This window comes from Mesoplodon bidens, assembly GCF_964165515.1.
Source record: "Mesoplodon bidens genome assembly, chromosome: 5".
NCBI classification, from domain to species: domain Eukaryota; kingdom Metazoa; phylum Chordata; class Mammalia; order Artiodactyla; family Ziphiidae; genus Mesoplodon; species Mesoplodon bidens.
In genome coordinates this window covers 2,740,937-2,753,760 of record NC_138161.1, presented here as the reverse complement: position 1 = coordinate 2,753,760, position 12,824 = coordinate 2,740,937, and the positions used below count along the sequence as shown (strand labels likewise).

At 54.2% G+C, this 12,824-nt stretch overlaps 1 protein-coding gene across 3 annotated transcripts in view; it reads left to right on the top strand.

Moving 5' to 3' along the window:
- AGPAT3 (1-acylglycerol-3-phosphate O-acyltransferase 3) overlaps positions 1–12,824 on the top strand; it is a 91,252-nt gene that overhangs the window by 62,179 nt on the left and 16,249 nt on the right. For all 3 annotated transcript variants that reach the window (XM_081234750.1, XM_081234748.1, XM_081234749.1), the window contains one exon: positions 6,053–6,279. In XM_081234750.1, coding sequence (XP_081090876.1) covers positions 6,102–6,279 — 178 coding nt within the window. In that variant the 5' untranslated portion in view covers positions 6,053–6,101. The remainder of the gene's footprint in view (positions 1–6,052; positions 6,280–12,824) is intronic.

Sequence of the window (12,824 nt, the reverse complement as noted above, 5' to 3'; positions counted from 1 at the left end):
CGGGCGCTGCTCCCCCAGCTGTAAGATTAGACCGAGTTGGCAGAGGCTGGAGGGATGGACGTGGGCCCTGTGTGTAAATGGAATAGCGGTCTTCCACGTTCAGAGAGAGCCGTTCACCTTCCCTGCGTGGAGCGAGGAAGCACCCTGACGGGCCCTCGACTACAGCTTTGGTTTCTGTGGAAAGGCTTCGTTGGAAAGATGGGGGTGTGCCTGGTAAGGAGATCTGAAGACCATACCATCTGACGGGCTAGTTCTTGAGGAAGAGGGACAAAGGGACCAGTGCCGGTCCTATGGGCATCTGGGGGTGGGCCCTGAGGCAGGTGCAGGGGACGTGAGCAGGGTGAGGCTGGGCCAGGGTCCCCGGCAGACCCCGGGCCTCCTGGGCAGCAGGACGTGGGAAGGGGCCTGTGCACGTATAGAATTACAGGATCTGGAAACAAGGCCTGCATACTTCTAAGAGCTGTGTTCCTCTGCTCTGGGGCCCTGACACACACCGCAGGCTGCGGGCTTAAACAACAGACACCGATTCTCCCTGTCCTGGAGGCTGGAAGGCCGAGGCCAGGGTGTCGGAGGCTGTGAAGGAAGCAGCTGTGTGTAGAGACCGCCTCCACCCGTGTCCTCGCGTGGCCATCACTGTGCACGTCTGTGTCCTAATCTCTTCTTATAAGGCTGCCAGTCCGATTGGATTAGGGCGCACCCTAGTGCCCCCGTTTAACTTGATTTCCTTTGTTGAGACCGTATTTCCAAACACAGCCACATGCTGGGGTGCTGGCAGTAGGACCCCAACATACCCTTGTGAGGGGACACAATTCACTCGTAACAAGAGGTGCCGAGGTCGGGGCTGGCAGTGGCGGCGGCAGAGCCCAGCAGCGGGCCGGGACCCTGGCGGGATAGTGGGGAGGTGGTCCAGGCGCTCGTGGCTCCCAGGTCTCCCCTTCACCACCCTGAGCCCCGAGCAACGCGGCCACGGGAACTGGCTCGGAACTAGCAGCAAAAGCCCTGGAGGGACAGTGTCAGATCCACGAGGGTCCTGCTTCTGGGGCAGGGGGAGGGGGCAGTGCTGGAGCTGGGAGGAGGGTCTGGTCTGGCTCCCGGCCCTTCCTGCCCCACCGGAGCTCTGGCAGCTCCCGAGAGGCCCCGGTCGGTGTCTCTCAGGGGACGCGTGTCGTGTTGCAGCTCTGGGAGCCTTACTCACCCGCCCTGGAACTGTGGGCAGCATGGCTCTGCCGAGTGCCCGGCCCCTCCCCTTCCCCCGGCCGGCCTCTGTTCTGTGCCCCTTGTCCCCAAGTGGCAGTGCCACCCTCTGTCTCCCCTTTGGGGAGGGTGAGTGCACCTCATCCCCTGCCCCGAGAAGGTGGGGTCCTGGCAGCTTGTACGGGGCCACAATACCCTTAGGACCAGGCTGTGCAGGTGCCAGGCTTCTGGAACAACCTAAACTCTTACCTAACGATGGGACTTGGGCTCAGGTTTCCTGGCCAGTTCAGCAACAGCATCTGAGTATTAATGAAAAGGGGCCAATGTCTTTTATTTTAAAACAAAACTTTATGGGAAAATGGCGGTTACCTTGGGGGTGTCGGGGGATGGATGGATACCAATTATGCCTCATAATTTCTACCTTAGATGGGTTCTTTTATTCTAGGACGTATCACGTGTCTTCTAAAAGCTTACACCAACGTCAGTGGAAGAGCTGCGTGTTGCTGCAGTTTTGAAGCATCTCATCTGTGTCGTGAGGTTAAGTGCCTCACACAGGCAGGGGTGGTCCCTACAGCACCCATTACAGGGCAGTGGTTACGGGTCAGAACAAGCTCTGCCCACTTAGCGCTCAGGATGTGAGAGTTAGGCGGGAGGGGGCCTTGACGGAAACTGGGGTCAGAGGCGGTTGGGGGTGGATATCAACTCAAACGTCTCCCATCAGATGGGGGCGGTGAGCCCAGCAGGCTGAACTTTTGCCTTCAGACACCTAGGGGCGCTGCCTTCACCAAGCTGTGGCAGGAAGGGGACAGGGGGCAGTGCCCCTTGCAGCCGGGAGCCTCCAGCGTCATCCTGAGCGTGAATTAGTCTCAATGACGCAGAGCCAGACTGCGGGGTATCTACAGGACAGCTGTCCCGAGCTCTTCCAGTGGGTGGGAGCATGAGTGTGTTATAGGTCAGAGGAGAACAGGGGCGTGCGATCGAACGCCACACTGGCCCTCGACCGGGGCCTGGATGGAAAGAAGTGACACAGGCCATTTTGGGGACCACAGATAGGATATTCAGTAATATGCTCACGTCAGTGATAAATTTCTCAGATGTGATCATGGCGTTGGGTCAACCAAATGCCCGGATTCTGAGGTGATATAGGCTGAACTGCTTAGGAGTGGATTTTCATCAAATATTCCAGAAGAAGTTTTTAAACTTAAATTTAGCCTATGCACAAGAAATGTAAACATTAAATATTCATACATATTTTTGTTACATAATGTTAGGTTAAGATGATTGGTAAAAGACTCTCCATCATAATAAATTGTATTACAATGAGATCCTGTAGAGGACGTACAATGGAAATACAAATTCAAAGAGAAAAGGGAATGAATTTCCTGACTTTTAAAGAAAAGCTTGCTTTCATGTATTTTGAAAATGGATGGTGATGTGGCTATCAAATCACTGTGGCATTTAGAGCCCATTTTCTACATTTAAAAGTACAAAGTCCCTGACTTATGATGATTCAAATTATGGTTTTTTGACTTTATGATACACATTCAGTGAAAACCATACTTCGAATTGTGAATTTTTGTGTGTGTGTGTGGTACGCGGGCCTGTCACTGTTGTGGCCTCTCCCGTCGTGGAGCACAGGCTCCGGACACGCAGGCTCAGCGGCCATGGCTCACGGGCCCAGCCGCTCCGCGGCATGTGGGATCTTCCCGGACCGGGGCACGAACCCGTGTCCCCTGCATCGGCAGGCGGACTCTCAACCACTGCGCCACCAGGGAAGCCCTCGAATTGTGCATTTTCACCTTCTCCCAGGCTGGCAGCATGCGGTCGGATGCTCCCTCCGATGCTGGGCAGAGGTGGCTGCAGCCCCGCCAGCCCCGCCGTCACGCGGGTGAGCAACCGGTACACTGACGACCATGCGGGACGCAGAGAGCCGCTCTGGTTTTCACTGTCAGTACAGCATTCCATCAGTTATGGGGATATTCACTTTACTATACAATAGGCTTTGTGTCAGATGATTTTACCCAACTGTAGGATAATGTGCGTGTACACCGAGCACATTGAAGGTGGGCAAGGCTCAGCTTTGATGTTTGGGAAGTTAGGTGTATTAAATATATTTCAACTTAACAAGATAATTTTCAACTTATGATGGGTTTATTGGGATGTAATTCCACTGTAAGTTAAGGAAGATCTGTATGTTTAAAAGTAAAAGTTCACAGTATGACAGAATTTATGCCCCTTGCATATTTAAACTTGGGTTTAAAAATGTGGAAATCAACTTAGAATTGTCTGATGATATGTATATATATATATAATTTATGTATATATATATTTTAATGTTTTCAAGGGCTGCACAGCCAGTGCTCCTGGGGGGCTGCCGAGTCGATGCTTTCCTGCTTGCCAGTGTGCAGGCCTTGGGGGAGAGCCGGGGAGGGTGTGGGCTGAGTGGGGAGCAGGGTGTCTTCTGCGGGGTCAGCCCCCCGCACCGTCATTGAAGGTCCTCCAAGTTAGCACGTGTGCCTGACGTGTTATCTAGACTGTCAGGCCCAGCTGGGTCAGAGGTGGTAGGCCGAGAGGCAGCGCTGTCCAAGCAGATGGTGGGCACTGGGTGCTCTCGTGGCGGGGGCAGGGGGGAGGGGCCGGGACTGCAGCTGCTGACGTGCCTTAGGACGGGGTCTGGCCCACAGGGAGCGAGGACACCAGACCCGCATCTGGGCATTGGGGACAGACTGACCACCAGGGAGGACAGCCGACTGCAGCCGGGAGCCCCAGCCGGGCTCACCTCCAGGCGGGGCTGGAGGGCCGTTCCAGGTGGGGGTGCAGCTCTCTGGGGCCTCTGGGGGTGGACTTCCTCGACCAGAGGTTCAGGAGATGGACCAGGGACTGGCGCTTGTTAAACAGATTCCCGAGTGAAGGCCTGTGTCCGCACAGAGGCTCGCTGGGGAAAGTGCGGGGCCAGAGGCTGCACACCTGCTGCCGTCGGCAGGTGAACAGGTGAGCAGACAGACTGGAGACCGCCCTGTCACCTGAGGCTGGACCACAGCCAGGCAGGGCCCGTGGGCAGATCCCATGCGGTCCTCTTTATGTGAACCTCTAGCAAAGGAAGATTGATCCAGTGTTAGAAAGCCCAGAGGGGCTGCCAGGGGCTGGGGGGGCGTGGACTGGGGGTGATGGAGCTGCTTTGTCTTGATCGAGCAGCAGTCTGACAGGTGCCCTCACACTGCGCATGTGTGAGTGATACCTCTGTGACACTGATTCTCCAGCAGGTCTGGCACGGACCTGGGGAACCTGCTTTTAACAGCATCACAGCTGATGGGCCAATCTTTGAGCTGGCTTTTGGGGACCCTGGTTATTGTGGCCCACATGGTTATTGTGCCTGACCCAGGATGGCGGGTTGGGGAACAGCCTGGTCTCCTGGGGCCGGGGGTGCAGGGAGCCTGCCGGGTGGCAGGTGCCGGTCCAGATGCTGAGTGGCAGCGTCAGGTCTGGTCAAAGCCGTTATCTCTGGTCCCAGAAGGCAGCTGGCCTCAGGCCTGGCCTCGCTGATGTGTGAGTCTGTGCGTTACAGAGGGGTCCCCGCCCACGGGGGCACAGATGCGGGTCTCCCTGCTGGGACTAGAGTCCGGCCCTCCTGCTTTGTGCTGTGTGGCCCTGAACAAGTCACAAAGCCTCTGCGCTTTCCTTTGCTCTCCCGTCACGTAGGGGCAGTGACGGCGTCCCCCGGGGTTCGTGCGAGTTTAGGAGGCGGTGGCAGGGAGTGTGTGCAGCGCCGCACGTGCGTCCTCTCGGGGCCTCTCGGGATCAAAGCTTTGGACACGAAGGCGGGGGGCTGGGGCCTCTCGGGGGCTGCGGGCATCAGAAGGCCTGCCCGGGCCTGGGGGGCCGGCTCCCCTGGGGACTCCCACACCTGGCGCCAGGCTTCGGCTCCTTCCCTGTCCTCCCGAGCATCCTCCCCACGTGGCTGCTGGCAGCCACTCGGGGGCCAAGGGCGGACGGAGGGCATCCTCTGGAGTCACATGGCCTCATGTCTGGCACAGCAGCCAGGCCCTTGTGCCCCAGTGTGCCCAGCGGGGCCACCCTGGAGGCCTCTGGAGCCCACTCCACCCGCATCCCAGAGAGCGCGGGGCATGTCTCTGGAGGACCCAGCCGCGGTCGAGGCAGGCAGCCACCAGGCTGTGACGTGGCCGGCTCTGAAAGTGCCAGGGCTCCGTCACAGCCGTCTGCTTGTTTCTGTCCACACGAGATTCCAGGGCAGCTTGCGGAGCAGTACAGCCATGAAATGCGAGCCTCTGGCTTCATCTTTGAAACCAAGAAACCAGTGTTGAAGGGAAGCGGGAGAAGCTGGCTGAGTCCCGGGGGGTCACCGCTTCTGCGTTAGAAACCAAAACAAAAGCCTTTCAGCTAAAAAAGGGTACAGCAGCTTGGGAGTTAAAAGACAGTAGTTGAAATGTTTTTATAGAGATTGAGTGTGCAGTTTTGATCTTTTAAGTAAGATGCTAAAAAAAGAAAAGAAAAATTACCCATCATGCCTTTACCTAGAGATACTCACTATTAATATTTGTGTGCATTTCTTCTAGTCTTGTCTTTCTTCCTTTCTTTTATGCATGTGTGTATACGTTGTGTGGTGTGTATGTAATGTGTGTGTGTGTATGTTGTGGGTGATGCCTGTGTGCATGATGTATCAGCTCCCCCGTCCACCCCGTACGTACGTAGCTCTCGGGAGGCAAGGTCCTGAGGACGCCGTGGTGGGTAGCTGCAGATCTGCGTTCTGGCGTGAGCACCGTGGACCCCTCCTCCGCCCGAAGCCCCTCACCCCTGGGGTCCCTGGCGCCCCACGTGACTGCCTGCCCCGTCTTTGCAGGACGGCCGTTCTCAGTGAAGGGCCCTGCACTCGCTACTGAGCTGTGGCCATGGGCCTGCTTGCCTTCCTGAAGACCCAGTTCGTCGTGCACCTCCTCATCGGCTTCGTCTTCGTGGTGAGCGGGCTGATCATCAACTCCATCCAGCTCTGCACACTAGTCCTCTGGCCCGTGAACAAGCAGCTGTACCGCCGGCTGAACTGCCGCCTTGCATACTCGCTCTGGAGCCGTGAGTAACCCCCGCATGTGCACGGCGGGGATCGGGGGGCCACGGGCCGTCGGGACAGCGACCTTCCTGCTGGATGATCCCAGACAATCCAGTGCAGGGCCCCTGGGGGGGAACGCCTGTGGTGGTGAGACAGGACGCAGTGGGCTGGCTCTTGCTCCCCCGGTAGGAACTGGGGGCTGCTCCTGGCCAGTAGATGTGGGGGGGGCGGGGTTTGGCCCGAGCTCTTCACTGGGCTGAACCACATGACGTCCCAACCCCTGAGCCTCTGGACCCACAGAGGTGGCAGTTCCACGTGGTCTCACACGGTACTCTGGATATTTGAAAACGAGCAATGATAAAGTCAATTCACCATGACCAAGCCCTAACAGCTGCCGCCGATACGTGGCCAGTCTTGGGTCACCAGATCCCCAGTCACCCTAGCACCAGAATACAGTGAAGCTACCCTCGGGGGGGGCTGTCATCACGTGTAAATGTTGCGGTATCTCTCTGTGAAAGGCAAGGACTCTCACCCGTCTCTTAATTAAATGTATGTGTTTAGGCATGTACAGGTGTTACCGATAACACCCTTGTGATGTGTGTGCATTTGTACGAACAGAATCTGTCTTCACCCATCAGCTGGACAGAGACTTAGAAGCTGCTGACAGGGGGCCTGGGGGGCCGCTTGCCCTGCAGGTTGGGGTCATGGGGCACATCTTTGGACGGCAGTTTGCCGGTAGCGATGGACAACTTAAACGGTTCTATTTTTTGACCTAAATAGTCCACCAAGTAAGAATGTAACCTAGAAAGATATCTGCAACAGTACATATGTGTGCAGATATCCTCATGTTACCACTTTTATAGTAACACAAGACTAATATAAAAATGAGCAGCCTAAATGCCCATTAATGGAAGCTAACTGTGGCGTGTCCACTGGATGGAACCCCACACGGCCACTGAGAACAATAGGGAGAATCTCTCTGTCCTGATAGAGAACCAAGTTCAAGAAACATTTTAAAGTGAAAACGGAAGCTATAAAACAAAGCACAGAGGGTGCTTTGCATTTATTTACTTTTAAAAGACGTGTGTGACGTGTCTGCACTTGTGTGTGGCCACCCCTGCTTAGAGAAAGCTGAAGGGTGAACAGAAAACGTAACTACCCCCGGAGTGAAGGAAGGCGGGGACTCTTATGTTTATTTCATACTGTGTACTGTTTACACTTCTTAGCATGAGAACACGTTTCTTTTACAATGAAGAGAAAATAATACACGTTACTTCCTATGGGAAGTGGTGAGTCTGTGTGCCTGTCCCTGTGACCCCTCTCAGTGCAGGAGCAGGAAGACGGCAGCGCTGCCATGGGAGTGTCCACCCCCAGGTGTGTGCACCCCCCCGCAAGGCGCAGCAGCCCCGCCTGTGCTTCCAGCCATAAATAGTCTAAATTGCAATAAATAAATAGCATAAACTGCAATAGTTTCAGTTCCCAGGTGGTCTTTTCCTAAATAAAAGGCCACCTTTGTGTGTGTGTGAGAAGGAGAATTAGAAATCCTATCATATAGGACATACAGGTGAGTTATTTACGAGTATCGCCGTGGGAGATGAGTACATACCTAAAGGGCAAATGCCAACTAGATGAAAATCATAGACTCCACCTCCGGCAGTATTCTGAAGTTAAAACACTACAAAACAGCCAAACTCTGGATAAAGCCGGCTTTTTAATGCACTGCTGTGTTCATAGTAAGTAAAGGAAATCCCTCAGCCTCGCCCCCGCCCCCTCACAGAAGAGGGCACTAAGATGGGGTGTCGGCACTGCTTCCCAGGGGCCCTCGCCTTAGCAGCTGCAGGAGAGGGGCTGAGTCTAAACCAGGATCCTGAGGATTCGCTGAAGTGAGCAGGTTAGCAGTGCCCATGGGGTCAGCAGAGGCAAATGGAAATGTGCTCTCAGGGGAGTGTCTCTGATTCAGGCCTGAAGAATCACACAGATTGAAACAAATCATATATGAGCTCAGAGTCAAAGAACAACAAACACAAAACAACAGATTTAGACAAAAGACTACCCAAAGTCACCAGATTGGAAAAAAAAACACAAACAGAATTTCTATGAATAAAAATTGTAATTATAATATTTTTCAAAAGTAAAAGCTTAGTGAATGAATGTTACATCAGATTAGATACAGCTAATGAGAGAGTGAGTGAACTGGACATTACTATGAAGAAATCATCCTGATTGCAGTAGAAAGACAAGATGAAAAATATAAAATAGGAGTTAAAAGATGTAAGGGGAGAGTGAAAGTCTATGAAACAGGTCTTGGGCTCCTGCACCCGAGGAAAGAGGAAGCAGAAGCACCACTGGAGGAAATGATGGCTGAGAATTTTCCCGAACGGATGAAAAACAAGATTCTGCAGCTCTAGGAAGCAGATGTATACGAAGCAGGGTATATAAGCAGAAGTTCACACTTAGACCCATCACAGAGAACTCACAAGCCACCAGAGACAAAAAGAAAATCTTAAAAACGCCCAGAAGGGGCTTCCCTGGTGGCGCAGTGGTTGAGAGTCCGCCTGCCGATGCAGGGGATGCGGGTTCGTGCCCCAGTCCGGGAAGATCCCACATGCCGCGGAGCGGCTGGGTCCGTGAGCCATGGCCGCTGAGCCTGCGTGTCCGGAGCCTGTGCTCCGCAACGGGAGAGGCCACAGCAGTGAGAGGCCCGCGTACCGCAAAAAAAAAAAAAACGCCCAGAAAAGAAATCTAGAACACCTACAAAGATTGACAGACGCCCAGCTGACTCGGCAGAACGTATGTAATCAGAGCCAGAGGCAGTGGGCTGTCTCTAGCCTCGGCCTAGAACTCTACCTCCAGCAAAGTGACCTTTGAGGAATGAGAATGAGATAAAACAGCCTGAGGGGAACAAAAAGTGAGTATATCATCACCTGAAATTTTTTTAAAGAATATTCTTCAGTAAGAACAAAAGCCATCAAAAAAAGTAGGGTATGAGTTACCAGAAAGACTGAGAAATTGGTAAGCAGGTAGATCTAAACAGTCCTATAAAATAATAACGATGCCCCAACCCGCGTGGCTGAGAGCAGACAGGACCAGCAGCAGGCAGTCTGTCAGTCAGGAGTGGGGACCAAAGTTAGGGCTCCGTCATTCCTGTATTTGTCAGGAAGGCAGCAGAGATCTTTCCTTAAGACTTTGTTAACTAAGTGTAGGGTGGAAAACAGAAATCAAACATAACTTCTAAACTATTTGAAAAAGATGGATTAAAAAAGCAAAGACAAATTCATCTTTTAAGGCAAGAAAGTATAAAAAAGCATAAAAATAAGAAAACTCAAGGTAGGAGTTAAGATTTATGTAAAATCCCCCAATATTTGGAAGGAACACAGGTGCCCACTGAATCCACATTCTGTGAGAGTTTCCCCCAGGACCCGGTGAATTTGGGGAGCTTCTCCACTTGTTTGTTTCTTAAATACACGAGCAGGAGTCCTTCCCGGATTTGAGCTGGTGAAACCTTTCCCCGATTCCGTGGGCATGTGGGGTGAGTGAGAGTCACACAAATGTGTAGACCAGCGGTCCCCAACCTTTTTGGCACCAGAGACCGGTTTCGTGGATGACAGTTCTTCCGCGCACGGAGGGCGGTAATGCAAGCGATGGGGTTCGCTAGCGGGCCAGCCGCTCACCTGCTGCTGTGTGGCCTGGGTCCTAACAGGCCGAGGACCGGTACTGGTTTGCGGCCCGGGGGTTGGGGACCCCTGGTGTAGACGACCCTGAACCACTGTTTTATTTTCAACTCTGCGAGCATCCCTGCGTTCATTCTGTGATGCCAGGTGTCTTTTGCTGTCCTCCCGAGCCCAGGGTGACTCTGTCGTCCTCAGGCCCGAGGAGTCTTCATGCTGTGTTAAGGGCACAGATGTGGAACCAGACAGCCTGGCTGGGGCCCTGGCTCCCTGCTGACCTCAGCCAAGGCTCTAATCCTTCTCGGCTGTGAAATAGAGGCGGTGCCTCTCAGCTGGACCATCAAGATTAAATTGGCGCATAGAGTGTGCATACAACACTGCTCAGTAAACGATCACTATTAGTAGGCAGGTTTGAATTTTTCAAACAATCATTCGTCGGAATGTGCGGAGCACGGCTTGCTCATGTGTGTCAGGGCAAGCACATGTGTGAATGAAGGAAATCACAGAACGATTCCTCATCCAAAGTATTCTCCAAATTGACCGTGAGCACAGTCACGGCGTCAGCCCTGGCCGCATGTGTAGCGATCTACGATCTACGATCTATGATCTACAAGAGACCGATGTGACTGGAAATGGGCTGAGCAGCCCACCAGGCCGTGCTGGCAGCTGGTGGAACAGAGCTGCCTTGACACGCCGCTTTCCTGCAGGCAACCCTCTGCTGGGCCCACTCTCCGGACGGGGGGTAGGATGCCTGCAGGGGCTGCCTGTGTTGTCTTCAGTTCATTCCTGCTCACCAGCCCCACCTGGGCCAGACCTCGCGCGCTGGACCAGAAATGCCCAGGTCCCAAGTGCTGCCAGGGGAGGGTGTGCGGCCAGGGGAAGGCACCCCGTGCGCACTTTCTCCTCTGCATCCTGGCTGCTGGCCGGAGCTCCCGCCCACAGAAGCCCGCCGTGTAGCGAGGAGGCCGTGTACCCGTGCAGGCCGCCCAGGGATGAGCGCACAGTCCCATGCAGTGGTCCTCACGTGCCTAGACGGTGCCACAGGGTCGCAGCTCTGAGCCGGCGCTGTGGTGTCCAGCAGCGTGATTCGCAGCTCATCCTGGGAGGCAGTCTTGGAAACAAGGGGCCTTTAGATGCGGCGTCAGTGTCCACGTGAGTGAGGCATGTGTTGTCAGGCCTAAGTGAAGAAATGACTTTGAAAGGTAGCTTTTTTAGAAAATTCCGTGTCTGGGGGCGGGTCTTAGACTCGCACCCCTACTCGCTTCGTCCAGGGCTTCCTCCGTCACACACGGGGACGGCTGGGAGAGCCGGGTTCTCTGGGGTCCTGAGAAACCCCCGCAGGCTCTGCATCCTCCCCAGAGGGCGGCTGAGGTCCCTGCTCCTTGGACGAGGGGCCCGCGGGTCGGAGCAGCTCATCCAGGCCGTCACCCTCCCTGCCGGGTGATTTTTACGTCAGTGGGTTGAGGCGGTATTGATTCCTCTCAGACTTGTGGTGAGAAAGCATCGCAGGATTTCCCCATCAAAGAGTCGGCCACACCGCAGTGTTCACTGCAGCATCGTTCACAATAGCCAAGATGTGGAAACAACGTCAGTGTCCATCAGCGGACGAACGGATGGCAAAATGTGGTCCATACGTACAAGAGAATATTACTCAGCCTTTAGAAAGGAAATCCTGCTATATGTGACAACATGGGTGAACTTGGAGGACAAGACGTGGAGGAGCCAGTCACAGAAGGACAGACTGCACTTGTCCTTCTTGTATGAGGGGCCTGACGTAATCGAGCTCAAGGAAGCAGAGGAGAGAACGGGGGCTGCCGGGGGCTGGGGGAGGGGAAGGGGTGAGCGCTGTCAGATGGGTGTGCAGCGTCAGTTACGCACAGTGAGTAAGTTCTAGAGCCCCACAGTTACCAGTACTGTACTGTCCACGCAGAATCTGTGAGGAGGGTAGGCCTCGAGTTAAATGTCCTCACTACAGGCTTCCCTCGTGGTGCAGTGGTTAGCAATCCGCCTGCCAACGCAGGGGACATGGGTTCGAACCCTGGTCCGGGAAGATCCCACATGCCTCGGAGCAACTAAACCCGTGCGTCACAACTACTGGGCCTGCGCTCTAGAGCCCATGAGCCACAACTACTGAGCCCGTGAGCCACAACTACTGAAGCCCGTGCGCCTAGAGCCCGTGCTCCGCGACAAGAGAAGCCACAGCTCGCCTCAACTAGAGAAAGCCCGTGCACAGCAACGAAGACCCGATGCAGCCAAAAATAAATAAATAAAATAAATGTCCTCACTACAATAATGAATAAACCCTTCCTTGTTCCCAAGCAAATTGCTTCAGAAGCAACGGTCTCAGTCACAGGCTCTTACTTGACCAGCTGACACATGGAGGTTTGCCCAGGCCTCTGTCATCGAGAAAGGAGCAGGAACAGGCCATCGCCAAGCTGCACGTGGGTCTGTCTCAACCCTGGTCCCTGCCGCCTGGGTGGGGTGTTCGGCAAGCCCCCAGCAGCTGCCTGTGCTTCCAGATGGACAGGTCAGCCTAACCTTGGGCCTCTTTATTTCTTTTTTCTTTTAATATTTATTTATCGGGCTGTGCCGGGTCTTAGGTGCGGCATGTGGGATCTAGTTCCCCGACCAGGGATCGAAGCTGGGCCCCCTGCATTGGGAGCGTGGAGTCTTAACCGCTGGAGCACCCGGAAAGTCCCTGTTTCCTTCTGCTTTGTGATTCTTAAACAGCTATCAGGGGGTGAAATTCACCCATTTAAAGCATGCAGTCCGGTGGTTTTAGTGTATTCATAGAGTCACGTGCCCATCAGCACAGTCTAATGGTAGAACATTTTCACCCCGTAAAGAAGTGGTCACCCTCCCCCCCCATTCTGACCCCTCCGCAGCCCCTGGCAGTCACT